The 16,154-nt window shown below is 39.9% G+C and overlaps 1 protein-coding gene across 2 annotated transcripts in view; it reads right to left on the bottom strand.

Moving 5' to 3' along the window:
• Positions 1-16,154, bottom strand: part of tanc1b (tetratricopeptide repeat, ankyrin repeat and coiled-coil containing 1b) — a 99,203-nt gene that overhangs the window by 15,601 nt on the left and 67,448 nt on the right. For both annotated transcript variants that reach the window (XM_040147848.1, XM_040147849.1), the window contains exons 8-15: positions 15,349-15,471; positions 11,488-11,769; positions 11,064-11,218; positions 7,179-7,410; positions 6,515-6,681; positions 3,934-4,541; positions 1,729-1,837; positions 1,426-1,548 (exon numbers count right to left, since the gene is read on the bottom strand). In XM_040147848.1, the coding sequence (XP_040003782.1) occupies positions 1,426-1,548; positions 1,729-1,837; positions 3,934-4,541; positions 6,515-6,681; positions 7,179-7,410; positions 11,064-11,218; positions 11,488-11,769; positions 15,349-15,471 (1,799 nt within the window). The remainder of the gene's footprint in view (positions 1-1,425; positions 1,549-1,728; positions 1,838-3,933; positions 4,542-6,514; positions 6,682-7,178; positions 7,411-11,063; positions 11,219-11,487; positions 11,770-15,348; positions 15,472-16,154) is intronic.

Below are 16,154 nucleotides of genomic sequence, written 5' to 3'. Positions count from 1 at the left end.
CATCAGTTATCTACTTCCCAATTTCCTCCAAACATTTTTAAATTTCCTTGTTGCTTAAATGAGACTGAGAAAACCTGGCCAATATCTTACACATAATTGGCTAATTACTGTGTGTAACAAGGAACTGACTATATTAGTCTGGAAATTCAGCCACTAAATGTAAGTGATATTACAACAGACCACAGATTCAAACTAGATGTGACAGCCTTTTTCAAGTACTTTTTTTTTTCCTTATTGTTTTCAAATAGGCAACTGGCATCCAATGCAATAGTGCCATCCAGCCAACCATTGTTAATTAACTAACGTCACATAGTCTTTTACCCCTGACACTCTTTTCATTCCGTCTAGTCTAAATTCATCACTAACATAAGACACACAACCTACATCTATCATTACTCTATACATGCAAAGATATGCTCTTATATTTTTTATTAGCAACAAGGAAAATGAAACAAAGGAAATGACTGGGAAATGGGAGAATGAATGAAGATATGTGTAACACAAAATGGAGAAAAAATGTTAATTTTTATGAGAAGTTATGAGAAAGTGAGGAAATAGCAAATGCTCTGTGCTAAATTAAAAATTGATTAAAGGACTGATGGGCTAATAAAACAGGGAAAAAAAGAAAAAAGTTTGGCAGTGAAGAAGAAAAGTTTAAGCTTTTATATTTTTACAGTCCATTTCGATGATGTAACTCAGACTAATTATTTGTATTTTCATTTACACTTTTGCCTGCCTGTTAATGGCATTCGCTTTTTGTCCTTACAGACAAGAGATGGCCATGGACCGATGTAAGGGCAAGAAAGCACAATGCATCAGTCTAAGCAAACAAGGATCTTTATGCTGCTTTTCACGGTGGTTTCAATTGTTAGTCTGTGCTGAGCTCACACAAGTATGAGTAAGGAACAGAGAGCGACATTAATATAATTCACAGCTTGATTGCCATCTGTGGAATTACAAAAGCACTCAGGGAGGGCAGCTGATGATTTCACTAATAATACTAATCACCATGAAGTGTGATTTGAGAGTTTTAGGAAAATTATTTGGACTGTCAAGGGTAACGATTGTCACCATGCAATTGCATAAATGCAAGAATTTGTGTTTGTAATTTTGGGCTGCAACTATAGATTATTATAGTCATCAAGAAATCTACTGAATTTTTTGATTAATCAATTAACAAAGATAATCTAAAAAAATCTAAAAAAAATCTAAGTCAAAAATAACAGTAAATGTCCATCATAAATTACCAGATTCCAGAGCGATGTCTTCAAATAACTTATTTTATCTAACAAACAATCAAAAAAACCACACAAGATTCTATATAAAGTGACTGAGAACTCCCATTTGCAATTACATCATCTAATCAACTAATGTGCTTATTGCTTCAGGTGCAAGTGACACAAAGAAGCTGGAGAACGTCTTTACCTTGACGTTGGGTGTGTAGAGGTTCCTCAAGGAGGCCAAAGCTGCGGAAAGGCCATCGGCACTGCAGCTGATCCACAAAGCCTGCAGCACACTGGATGACACACCTGTTTTCTTACTGAGACCCTGCGTACACACACATGCATATATGAATAGATACATAACATGAGTGAACCTGAGCTGCACAAGCTGTCAGTGTTTGTATTCACATCCCATGGCAGAGAGTGAACACCATGAAATTGCAAAAAGGGACGGATTTAAACCAAAGATGAATGTAAAGAGCATGTATAGGTTCCAGAGCTGTACCTTGAAGATGTGTGCTTTGAGGATGTGATGTCCCAGTTCCATGGTCTGCTGACGATTCAGTTTCCCCTCTTGGCGGGACAACATGAAAGCCATAAGAGCATGGCCAGTCCTGGATTAGGAAACAACGGAGAAAATTCTCAGAGCTGTACGGCAGAATAGGTAACAAATATGATGACAGCACGAGACCAGGGGACGTACTGATACCTTTATTCTTTTGTTGTGTGTCTTAATGTTCATAAAATGGTTTTGTAAAAAAGTCTCAGCTGGTTTTCAGATTAATGATTAACTCTTTATGGTAATTTTTTTTTATATGTAAATCTGCTGATGCATTTGGTGTTCATCTGTTTCACTTAACACAAAAGTACTTGTTCATTCTGGTCATGAATAGCACCTTGGCATTGTCATGGAGAAGGATGGGGAAGAGTGTAAAACCCCTGGGTCCTCCTTTCCTTCTTCACTCAGGCACTCTTGCACTAATTAATGCAGAACGTCATTAAAAGGACATGCATGATTGCAGATCACTTTGATCTGGTTAAAATTCTCTCTATCCGTGCCCAGGCACAAACGTAAGAGGCAGTACAGCAAGCTTTTGTGTGCATGTGCATTCCCTGTGCCAGGCGCTTGAGCCTTTGTTTTTAAATGACGGAGTTGGAAGGCTGTGAATGACCAGAATATGAAGCTCGGCTCTGGTCCATTTACAGACACCACTGTGCGAGCGGAGGTGATGCTGACGCGCAACAGGGAGGAAAAAAGCCAGGCAAAGTGACATCATCAAATTTATTAAGTGTGAATGACTGAAGCCTCTAATGCGGGCGAGGGGGCTCCATAATTACAGTTAGATAACACTACTAAAGCAGATAAGCCTGACTAACAGGCATGAAGGGCACGGCTGGAAACAATGATAATTTTCTGCAGATTGAAGTCTCCTCTGGGAATTTTAATTTAAGTGGAATACACAGTAGATTCAGACAGTACATACATGATGTCAAATGTTTAGGCCAACATTTCCCAGGCTAAAAAGGGTATTCGTGTTGTTGTAGTCTTTTTCCTTAAGACCGATTTGTAGGCCAATTTCAGTTAACAGGGACAAAGCAGTAGGAATACACACTAATAACCAGACCTTAAACCCATGGGAACAATTTTTTCAAACTAAGCTATTTCAAATCAGGGTGACATCCCTTTATTGCTACTAACAGCGAGGGCTTCGGAATAAAAAAGAAATATTACTTTGTAGTTTTTGTTTTTCAATGGAAATTCAATTGTTCTGTCTACAGCAGAGATCTCGGTATGTCAGCAGGTTCCTTTTGATTTGTTGTTTTCTAGTAAAAAAATAAAAAGTTTTGATGCAGTGAATTAGCAACTCCATGATGAATAGGTTATTATGATTACAATAAATAGTTGGAAAATCTCAAACTCAATTTCCTCCCTGACTCAGAACTGAGTTACGCTCCATTTATTGATAAGAACATTCAACTTTCTCTACACCAAGTCCTTCATGTCAGTTTACCTCCAAAACAGCAGCTATGATTCAAATATTTTAACTAGGGTGGCACTCAGTGGAGCCCATCCACCGGCAAGGCCACTGCCAAATAACATTCACCAGACGTCAGAGGAAAAAAAATTCAAATTCATGGTAAATGATCCGCATCTGCCCAAGAATTTAATGGGTTCTTCCCTGGCCCATGGCCCATGCCCCATCCCTCCACCAAGTTCAGTACAAATTGGTTCAGTGCTTTTTCAGTAAGCCTGCTGACATACAAAAAAACAAACAAAAAAAAACAACAAACCAACAAAAAAACAGACATGGGTGATTACATAAACTCCTTGGTGGAGGAAATACCTAATTCAGAACCACACTGGGAAGTAAAAAATTCAGGGACAAACAACATGATTATTTCTCAAACATGTATGTGCTTATTTTTTGTATTTGAAAGGCTGATTTTCAAGCAGTGCTGTAAAAACTAATGTAGGACATTTTGATTAAAGGCCTCCTAATAATCAATTTGACTTAATGCCGTGCAATTATCATCATGGCTTAATTTCTACTTTCCTACAGATTGTTTGAGGTCTATTTGTGATGCATTCCAAAATGCAAGATCAAAGGCCTAGATGAACTACGGACTTGTCATGCCTGTTATAGTAGCCGACATTCCTAAAGGGAGAACTGCAGAGTTACTGCATTTGCTTACAAAGCAGAGGACTGACCTGGGATCACAGAGGAAGTCCGTGCTCTCTCCATCAGCTCTCCACACCAGCCACTCTCTGAAGGAAGGGTGGCAAAACATGCGCGTCTTGTCCCGCCGTTTGATGAGGAAGCATGAGAGCAACTCCATGCGTTGTTGGAAGTCCTCCCATTGCAGCTCCCCTTGGATGAAGCTGGCATTGATGGCCTGGAACAGCTGTTCATCAGTCATGGGGTGCAGTGAGGCAAGCGCCACATTGAGGATGGGCAATGAGCGTTCAAAGGCTGAATTGGTCATGAACTTCATGTTGCACTGTAACTGGTAGAGCTCAGCCAGCGAGACGGGCACAACTTTGTAGCTCGCACTTTTGATCACCAGGTGGCCTCTCTCAAACAGATCCAGGGTGAGCTTGAGATACAGGTAAGATCCCTGGCTGCGAGAGATTAGGTGGCTACTGAGCTTGCCAACTGTGATAGGATCGGCCTTGCCATTCAGGCTAATATTGTTCATGATATCCTTGCTGCCATTGATACGGTACTGGATATATGAATTGAGGTCGTTGCTTATCTCTTTGTTGTCAGAGAAGTCATCCAGGGAGATCTTGGAGAAGGGCAGAAGGCTGGTGATCTCCTATGGAAGAAACAAGATAAAAACATTATGAGTTAGTGGCATATGAGAAGTTATATTTGAGGAACCATGCTGCTTAATTTCCTTCTTATTGCAAATTAGCCTATAGTAATGAGAAAATTTCCCAATCAAATCTCAATACCCAACATAGCAAGAAGTAATTTTCTAGTTAGTCTCTGCAGTATGAATTGTATCCCTTATTACCACAACAGACTAATTGAAGAATTGTGGCCAGAACCATTCTTCACATCCTGAAACCTGCCATTTGCAAAAAAAAAAAAAAAAAAGCTTGTGTGCTATTACTATCAGAGAGAAGTGTCTCTGAGCGGTAGGGGAGCAAACACGCTGAGCTATCAGGTCAAAGCAGACACTTGTTACTGTTGGAAATGTGGTTATGAGGAAAACAGGACTGGGAGAGTGAGTATTAAGAAGCAGGGGATGGATGGGATAGTGGCCAGAAGGTAAGCAGAGGTCTGAACCACAGCTCACATTTCAATCTATGCCCTGGGGGCTGGGGAAATCAATGGGCCTTAATCCTCCTATCCTCTGCCTGTCTGAGGCTAGAGAAACATCGCCTCAGTGAGAAAACACTTCTCCCTCCCTTTTCATGACAAGGTACAGCAAACAAACACACACAAACACACACACACACACATAACAGAGTCAATTAAATGATCAGAATCTACGAGATGGGTGGAGTGCTAGCAACACCTCACAGATATGCCAGGTATTAGTTTAGCAAGCAAAAGCCAATACTATGATACTCTCATGACACTCCTGCAAACAAATATGGTTCTGTGGTTACAAACAGAAGTATTTTTTCATGTCTTCCTTTGAAAAAGGCCTCACCAATGCAATATTAATGATTCATCCTTTTTTACCTACAGTATGCCTTAAGTTACTCACACATCGTGACATGCAAAACTGACTAGTGAGTTCAGAGGTTATCACATTACATTCCAATGTAATAGTGCTTCATTGTGGCAAACAGAGCCAACCTACGCTCCTTTCACAGATACATTTTTACGCAAATCCCCTTGTTTACAATCAACTGTGACAGCCAAAAAAACAAAAAACAAATAAAAAACATCTGTCCACATCATAAAGTGATACTGATGAATTAACAGATGTGAATGTGTAAGAGCTGAATACAAAATGTCAGTGTTAGAATGTATTGATATAGCGCATCCAGAGAACCCTGCCATAAACCAAACTTCAATTTTGGCACACAGTTGCAGGATAAAAACAAATGGGCTGAACCCCTTTTTTAGTGCATTGCATACTTATGGACAGTACCCTAATCGTGGCTTCTGTCTGAGCATAAATCACTTGAATTCTGGATTTCAATCAGTCAGCTATCACATTATTAACGCAGGCTCAGGGCTTTGTCCCAGCAAAAAGAAAATCAGCCATCGTGTATCTCATCAAATATGCCAAAGCCTCAGCTTTTACCAGTGTGAGTTCAACACAGGCCCAGTGCATCTCTGTAACTAGGCGACTTAGTGTGAGCAAGCTAGTCTGTTCAAAGTGACTGACTGCTCCTTCCCTGTCATGTAGTCTTGATTCCCGGGTCACTGACGCTTCAGTTCCTTCTTGTATGGTCCTGGAAATGGTTGACAAAAATGGCTCTGTATGACAGGGAGGAGCAGTTCGGGAACTTTCACACTTGTCAAATTCTACAGGGTCTGATGTCAGGAAGAGTATCAAGCAGCGTCAGCGGATCCAACTAGTGGTCTGTTGCTATTTTCATTTGGCATTGTTACGTTTGACAATCGTATTGGGAGAAATCTGAAATGAAGGTAACCTACTGGAAGAGCTGATTGTAAACCTCCCTCTTAACACAAGCAAGGTTAATTTGAAATATTTAACTAGTCTCAACAATGATGATTCATTCTGCCATAGCCCAAGAAATATGATTCTGGTGAGCCAATACAAGCTCAGTGCAACTTTTCTTTTATTAATGAGTTCTTCCTTACCAGTAAGTTGACCCGGACAGTGACCACCAGTTTAAGCCAGGAAGGGAACTTGGCAATGATCTTGGTGATGAAGGAGGCAATGGTGTCTCCGTAGTCAGGCTTATGAAACTCTGCTTCATTCAGCCCGTCTATCAAGATGACGTGGTCCTCCTCTGGAATCTTACGCTCTGGAAACATACACGGAGTAACCAACAAAGGTAAGACGATGTGCAGTGAGGTACAGCTCATAACAGTATGAGCTCAACTAAACTGCCCCATTTTGAGAGTGCAGAGAAGTGCTGTATTTCACTGCAGTGACTAAACTCTGATCTATCAGTAGTGCAATGAGACTGAGTGGTAAGGACCTTTACTTAGATTCATCAACTACACAGCCACTGCTCCCACTTCACTTCGAACTCTTTAAATAATAACAAAAAAAGCAGTGGATACTATTAGTGGCAGCTGGTTGAGTAATTTCTGTGAAATTAGGGAGAAATAAAAAAAACACTTCCCCTTGTTCATTTTCACAAGTATTTTCTAAAGCATCTAAGTATTATCTGACATTTCTATTATTTGGCAGACATTTTTATCCAAAGCAACTTATATTTTATCCCATAAACATACTCTAGAAACAGAACATGCCTACAAGCATGACATTTTGAAATATTAGACAACTGTGTTTCACCTTTACGAAGGCTGGCTAGTGGCTCCAGGACCCCCCTCCGGAAAGCAGCCATTGGGTCCTGGACACAGGAGCGCAGACTGAGCATGCTCTGCAGGTGGGGCTCCTTCAGCAACAGCTCCCGGTACGCACTGAGCTGGTGTGCTCTGCACAGCAGGGCTGCAATACTGTGTACAAACTCCGGTACCAAGCAAGTGTATGTGTTATCCGCCTGGCAGTAGTGATATGCCACCACCTGGAACGCAAAGCAGAGGGCGAAAAACAGATGAAGGCAGGGTGACCTCAGATTTAAGAAGAATTAAAAACATGTGGGAATAATAAATGAAGAGTGTAAATCAGTTCTAGCTTTAGTAATAATAGAATAATATATAAAGTCGAGAACATTCAATAACCTCAAAGCTTTTGCAAAAGATAGCAGCCTGGTTGACTAAAAGCTGGCAAGATCCAAACTAAAAACTCAGTGGATACATTTTTGAGAGTGATGCCTTTTTATATTCATTGCCTCCATGAAGCCAACATATTATCTCTTCAACCAGGTGGAGAACATGAACTGATCCACCCTAGTCCGAACAGAAAGGATGATGAAGTAACTGGGCAATGGCTGACCTCCTCAGATAAACTCTATTATAAAATAGGAGCCAGTGGATCCCAGGTGGACTTCTAAAAGGAGAATCTTCTCTGTCTAGGCAGGTTGCCACAGTGTTTCTAGGAAGTCTGATTTAGAAGGAAAAAGGAGGGACTGGGATGGGGAAGAAGGAAAGAGCAATGACCTGGGAATGTATGACTGTGTTCAAATTACAGGGCAACCTGGAGGAGCTGACACATTTCCAGAGGCAACAGGAGGAGGAGCAGGTGACTGGTTCCTCTGCTGGCTCTACCTGCCTATTTCTCCATCAACAGTGATGACCATCTTCAGAAAAGTCACTGACTAAAGCCTAAAGTGAAAAAAATAACTAAGTAGACATGGACAAAGCCCTGATTTTTTAATAACGTGTACTGTGTTTTAAAATGTTTAGGGCCCAACTTTCTTCTAAGCTTTATCACAGTGACATTTGAAGGCACATTCATATTTCTGTTATTTGTAACGGAGGAAATAAACCACATGGGCTCATGGTGCTCAACAAGGACACTGTGATTCAAATGAGAAATTGACATTTGACCCCTATCTACTACCACGCACTCAGATAGTTGTCTCCAGATGTGTATTCTTTAGAAAAGCAACAGAATAATGTGTGTCTTACCAATGATAATGTGGTAGTAGTTCAAAAAGTTACTGAGCCAAATCTAAATGCACAGCAAAGGAAAAAATGAAATAAAGAATACAACACTATAAGACTGCTGTTAAAATCCATTGAATTCAATTTGCTGTAAATGTCATCATAAAGACCAAGCCTTAAAGTGAGAGAACAGGAACTAAATTAAACAACATAATCCAAAACATAACAGATCAACTCATTCCTTAATCCTTTTGAGAAGATGATCAAATACTACATTACATTGGGGGATTTGGTGCAGAGAAATTTGTTTTATCTCTATGTTTTTTTAAGACATTATGACACACCAGCCAAGTCACCTGGAATCATTGCTGTGGGTCATGTGGTGGTTTGCCTTAAAAGAATAAAAACTATTTATTTCAAACTCTGGGTGCAAAACAGAGGCTGTGGAACACTTTTCTTTGGGGCCATTTCATGCATCACACAAACTGAAGGCAACAGATGGGAGCTGTGAAATTATGTTCAGTGAATACAGTAAATAAAAGTTACTTGCTGTTTGTATAAATACAATAACTCTGGATAGGCAGCTGCAGTGATAGTTACCATGGTGTACAAGTCATGCAGACTACTGCCTCATCGATTAGCAATAAACATTTCAACAACTGATGATGCAGCACTCTGCAGAGCATCTGCAGTACTTCATCTACTGGCACAACAATGAATTTACTGTTGAGAAACAATTCCTATAAATGTGCATGTGTCATAGGAGCAAGGCATACAACTTGTGAAAAACCATAAAAATGTAATGGCCTCAGTGAGACCACTTTTAAAATCAATGATTAAAAAGAACTGACAGTATTTAATAGAAGCTGCTCAGTGTTGCATCAGTATTCAGACATCACAGGAACAGTCCCTGTGAGAGCGCAAGTTGGAAACACTACACAATAATTGGCTTGAGGGATAATGTTTGGGATATTTAGATGAGCCTCAGTAGCATTCTGTCAGCTATCTGGTGCATGAACTTTAGCTGTTCCAGTGACACAGTAAAGCTGCACAACAGTTGTCTCATGCACCATTTCTCATGCACCATTTCACTATGAAGGCGGCATCCATAACATGCAAAGAGTGTTAAACCCTGAGGGTGTTAGGGGCAAACCAGGATGTAAGGACGAAGCAGGATCAATGACAGAATCCAGTGAAAAAGAGTCCCATAAGGAAACTTTGTCACCCATCAAAAGAGCTAACAACCTGCCATCACAAAGCTATTCAAATCATATGAATGCCATTGTGAATCCAAAATATTCTCTGGATCACAGTGGTTCCACTTTTTCCTTATTAAAATGCTCAGCAGGCAAAGGAATGCTAAAGTTATTAAATGCCTGAGAGTTTCAGTCATCTGCAAGTTTTTACAAAATATACTGAATTTGCCTGTGCATAGCAGCCAATCAATGTTTCTGCCACCCTAATGATTTCAGAATGCTGAATACAAAGAGATAAGATTTGATGATAAGAAAGTCATTGACAAAGCAAACCACCATGATAGCTTTAATAGCAGTATCCCAAGACTTAGAGCTAATAATTATAAAACTAAAAGACAGCTGCAAGTAGCATTTCCACAGATCATGCCGGTGTGTTTTAAGTAGAGAACATTTCAGACAAGTACAGTGACAACCTGTCTGCCCACTGAAAAATTTTGATAATAATAATGGGAGAAAGCATCGTAGAAATTTGGTCCAACTCATGTTTGTGTCTTTGCTGCAAACTCTGTCAGATTAGAGTGGTGGACAATAATGATGAGAGTGCTAAAATGTAACCATTAAATGATGTTAAAGAAAAGACTCTTACAGGTGCATAATATAAAAAGGTGTATTACATAAAAAAGTTACTCTGACTATACTGTTGGTTTGTTCCCATGGCAGCGCAGAGAAAGACCCTGTGGTAGTGTTCACCATTCAATGCAAAGGCCTTCAATCTGAGAGCTAAAAAGGGCATGCTAAATACTGAAGGCCAAAGTATTCTATCTTCCCACTGCCTCAGTCATACTGCATTACTGAGATGCTGTGGACATTAAAACTCAACTCGTTTTTCATGGCCAAGTCTTTAATTAACTGCTTCTCCAGTCAAACAAGCCTGTGATTTTAAAGGTCTCTGAAAGACCTATGGCGGCACTGTCTTTCATAATCTCAGCAGATTGTTGAAGACCATCCATATTAAATAGGCTGAATATCAAACGAATGAACATAAGCAACCACAAATCATATACAAACACATACAAACATAAATCAACTGAGCAGTGCCAGTATCAGGTTTCTGCATGACATCTCATACATACTAAAACCAGCTCTGCACACCGCCAGCATCTTTGTAATAAAGGAGAGTATCACTGGCAAGCACACACCGGGAAACCAAAAGAAATTCAGATACATACTGTTCAAGAAAGTAGACCCACTGTATCAATTAATTTACACAAGACAGAAGATCCCAATGCATCTGTTTAAATAATGACTGATTCACCGCTATAACATCACTCCTCTCTCAGGTGACAGCTGTAATCAGACCATACATTTATTTTCACTTTTTTTTTTTAACATAGAATCATCATCTAAAAGAATACAGATTTCTTTGACATTGTGATTTTTTTTTTAAAATTCCAAAGTCCTGGCTGAAGTCATACCTTTGCAGCCAGACGTTTGACGGCCACCTCCCTGCGCTGCTGCATCTCGGGGGTCCCCGGGCAGCTGTTGTTCCTCAGCGTGTTGGTAGCGCTAGAAGGTGGAGTGGGCTGTGGGGGCTGGCTGAGAGGAAGTTCCGTGCTTGTTCCCCCACCACCTGGCAGAAACAGTATGAGTATGTCTTGTGAATTAATTAAGTGTAAAAATTATCATAATATGATGTTGAAAAGGCAGATTACTCAGCAGTTTAGACCCTATTTTGTGAAATTAATTTAACCGTAGTTGAGGAAGGAGTTTTGATATTCATAGTGTCAGTGATTGGATATACCCTCACTCCATTTGCTCTGCAAGCAAATACTAAAATATACAAACAACTTTTAATTATGGTAGTTCTCACATCCAAAGGCAAATACTATAATGAATTACTTTTAGGGGAGGCACTGGGACTGTTGGAAGCAATCTGACGCATGCGGCCTCCGTGGCAGCTCAGTGCTACTAGCCGGGAGATAATGGCCGTCTTCCCATAACCCACGCTGCCCACCACTACAGCACCGTGGTTCTCTGTGGCTTCGCTGGCCTTCAGGACATCTTCCAGCTGCTGAAAGAGCCAATCTCGGCCCACAAAAACAGAGTCTGTGGTGATGCTGGGTACCTCAAACAACAAGGGCTTGAGCATGATGTCCACGGGTTTGTAGGGAGCAAAACGAGCTGGGGAAAAGGCAAAGGAAATGAAATAAATTAGAATTATAGTTGTGTCATTGTTTCTCTCGCAAAACAAAAAAATATGCAGTGTCAGAGATACTTTATATGCTTTTCCAGACAGAGTCAAGGAAAATGCTTCAGTTTGCTTGTGGAATTAATCCCACTTTCTGTCAGTAATCTTTCATGATGAAACATCAACCATTTAACTGTAAGCTCTTTAGTGGCTTCTGAAAGATATGCCAATAGCAAGATAATGCGATGACAACATTGGACCTTTCTCCAGGTGAAAAAAGACTGAGTTTTAAGACAGGCAACTTCAAAATGATGTGTTCTAGTTCAAGCCTATTTATCCCAGAATAAATTCATTTTTCATCCTTTACAGACAATCTTGGGTACATTTCAATGTAACTGTATGTCAGTTTTTAAGGAATGCGTACAGATAGTTAGTCAGATAGTCAATAGTTTACTCCTTCCAGAGTGTGCCACTAACTGTAGCAATACAATCACAATGTACACCGATGAGCCACAACATTAAAACCACCTGCCGAATACTATGTAGGTCCCCCTCGTGCCACCGAAACAACTCTGACCCGTCAAGGCATGGATTCCACAAAACCTCTGAACGTGTCCGTTGGTATTTGGGAACAAGATGTTAGAGTCAGATCATTTAAGTCCTGTAAGTTGCGAGGTGCAGCCTTCAAGGATCAGACTTGTTTTTCCAGCACATCCCACAGATGCTCAATTGATTGGGATCTGGGGAATTTGGAGGCCAAGTCAACATCTTGGGCTCAAACCATCCCTGAACAATTTTTGCAGTGTGGCAGGGTGCATTATTCTGCAAAAAGAGGCCACTGCCATCTTTGAATACAGTTGCCGTGAAGGGATGTACTTGGTCTGCAACACTGTTTAGGTAGGTGGTATGTGTCAGATTAACATCCACATGAATGCCAGGACCCAAGGTTTCCAGGCAGAACATTGCCTAGAGCATCCAATGGCTTGCCTTCTTCCTATAGTGCATCCTACTGGCATCTCTTCCCCAGGTAAACGACACCCATGCACCGGGCCGTCCACATGATGTAAAAGGAAACATGATTCATCAGACCAGGCCATCTTCTTCCATTGCTCCATGGTCCAATTCTGACGCTCACATGCCCATTGTAGGCACTTTCAGCGTTGGACAGGGGTCAGCGTGGGTACTCTGACCAGTCTATAGGCTATAGTGTGTTCTGACAGCTTTCTGTCATAGCCAGCATTAAGGTTTTCAGCAATTTGTGCTACAGTAACTCCTCTGTGGAACTTGGAACACAGAGGCCAGCCTTTGCTCCCCACACGCATCAGTGACCCTGTCGTCAGTTCTCCAGGTTGTCTTTCCTTGGACCACTTTTGTAGGTACTGACAACTTCATACCGGGATCACCCCACAAGACCTGCCGTCTTGGAGATGCTCTGACCCAGTCGTCCAGCCATGACAATTAGGCCCTTGTCAGATCCAATGCTTGCCCATTTTTCCTGCTTCCAACACCACAACTTCAAATACTGACTGTCTATTTACTGCCTAATATGTCCCACCCCTTCACAGGTTCCACTGTAACAATATAATCTTTTTTTTTTCACTCCACCAGTGGTTTTAACGTAGTGGCTGATTGGTGTAAGTGGACTGGAAAGAGGACTCTCTATCCAGTCCACTTCAGCACGAATTAAATCTCAGAACACTTGTTCACTCAGGAACTCTTTTAAATCTCTTATCCTCAACCAATACTTGTACCAATACAACTGTAGTTGTATAGTAGTACTGCTGGTACTACTGGTTTTGCAGCTATTACTCATACTACTGATGTTAGTTAAACTTACTTATTTGCTAATAATGCTACTACTAAAATAATATTTCTGCCTACTTTCATATTGGCCAAATAATTACTCTTTTTGAAAAGAAACATTCTTTTAGTATGATCATTTGTCTTATATTAAAAATAGCTTAACTTTCGGTTTGCAGATTTCAACAAAAACATTTCAATTCTTGAAAAAGAGTGGATTTGTTGTTTTTTTGTTCTCCATCAAACTTCTTAGATGCTTAACTTTCCTTATGTGTACAAATACAGGAGACGTTTCAGCCCCTGTGCCAAAAACTACATCACCATGATGGATTACTTATTTTAAATACATTTTTTTTTTTTTTTTATACTGCAAAAAATACTTGAAATACTACAAATAAATTAAAAGTAATGGCTGCTTGGAACAGAAAAAAATGATTCATTGATCATTTTACTTTGGAAAGATGGTTGGCAGGACTCCTAAATATACAAGATTTTAAGTTAATAGGACAAGGAATATAATACCACCAGCATATTCTTTAAAATAATTATTAAATTCATTACATATTCTTCAATGAAATGATTGCTGGCGCATTTCACATTTAAGATGATGTCTCAGTGTATGTTTTTTGCAGAAAATGACAAGGTTGTCTTCATTGTGATCTAAATAAGACAAACATTTGCATAACAGTCAGACACACAGGGAAATACTATCCGTGTGAGTTTCAACAGACATAGCTATAGAACATTCTTTTGGTCAAATGCAGGCAAATACTTTTGAACCTCTCTATTATATGGGCTGTGGTGGTGTCTGTTGCCCACACTCCCACCTCTTCAGCAAATAAATAAGCTACACCTCATTTCTTGACTGACTTAAGTCCAAAACAGTTGATACACATGTAAACATATAGAACACGAATTCAGTCTGAACAGATATGGACTGTTCCTCAGTAATGATTTACCATCCACAGGGATATAAAATTAACATCATGCAGCTGTAAAAACTTCGTGTTTAAGGAGGTGTGGAAAAGGAAGCAGACGTTTTCGAAAGAGACTTAAATAGTTTGAGTATCTAATGATGTTTTATTCAATTATTCATGTTCTCATCAAATATTCACTCTGTGGGATTTCTCTCAGTTAGACGGAGGATTGAAAACATATAACGAAGACATAGGCAGATGAACCAAGGAATCCTTACAGGATTTTATCCTTAAAGCTACGAAACATCCTAATTCTTCCAACATGCATTTTGATAGTATAATATTAATACCACTCAGTGCAGCAGTTTTTACATAGCACAATGCATTCGCATTTGGATAGCTTTGCTTTTGGCTCTGAACCCAGGCACACCGGATTAGAATTAAACTTGAGCTTTAATTTAAGGATGTTTACATCAACTTGATTCACTATTTACGAATTGTACCGCTTTTTATACATTACTCTGAATGGTATAAAGAGCTACAATTCCTAAACTGTTAACCCTATATGAATATGAAAACCCCAAACACCATTAAAGCTGAAACACAGAACTTTAACCTCATAATCACTGGATTAGAGCCACAACAATGAAAAACATATCGCTGTCCATATACTACTCATGGCATTCTACAGTCTACTGACAGTACCTTCAAATTGGTAAATTGCTAACACTACAGATGACAAAAAAGTTGTCACTATCTCAAAACCAAGAGAACTGGCTGATAAATGCATTATCTGATGTGTTTCCCACTTTGCCTTGGTTGTGTAGCTACAGCAATAAGGCATACTGCGGTCACCTTTAGAGTCCTGAGGAGGCCTTCCTCCTGTATTGTGCCAGGGTAGGCGAATGGATGTCCGCAGGGGGGTGTTGCGCTGTTCATCAAGAAAACTCAAGTCTTCCAGCTTTGTGGAACTGGTCGCTGGAGACGGAAACACAGACAGCGAAAAAGAGAAAGTGAAGCAGACACTTTGGTAAATTTTGAGTGTATCTGACACTACGACATTAAAATTAGACAGAAGCACAACACACTAAAGTAAGATTTTGTCGCACATTTGGCATCTCTGAGAGAACGTTAGTGAAGAGGAGGCAAGCCAGTATGCTCAGACATTTGTAGCTTGCTTGAGGCAGTGTGTGCAGGTACCAGTATTCTGTAGGGGCATCCGTAAGTCAAGACAGAAATGCTCCCTTATTTTCTCTGATTTGAGCTGACAGCTACATACAATATAGCAGTGAGCGTTGTGCCCCTGCCCTATAATGCAGAACAGACCACAATAATTGTAAGTCAATGCACAACCATTCAAGAACAAGGCCAAATAATGTGATGTATTACAAAACACCATCAACATTAATGTCATAATTGTTTTGGAGAAAATATTTTTTTCTACAACAGGTTAATCTTTCAACATATAAAAAAAATATAATGGAGACCCAGAAAAAACTTGGATGTTTGATGTTACGTTGTATCCAGATTTTGTTCTATTAAATTCATCATTTTGCAGCAGAAGGAGGAGACATCTCAAAGCAGGAAATGTGCTCAACCCCAAATAGATTATGTCTCCATCTGAAACTAAATTCTGCTTACAGAGAAATTTAACTACCTGT

The sequence above is a fragment of the Xiphias gladius genome, chromosome 16 (assembly GCF_016859285.1).
Source record: "Xiphias gladius isolate SHS-SW01 ecotype Sanya breed wild chromosome 16, ASM1685928v1, whole genome shotgun sequence".
In the NCBI taxonomy this organism is placed as follows: domain Eukaryota; kingdom Metazoa; phylum Chordata; class Actinopteri; order Istiophoriformes; family Xiphiidae; genus Xiphias; species Xiphias gladius.
Note: the sequence above shows the minus strand (reverse complement) of the source record. Positions and strands in the feature narration are given on the sequence as shown.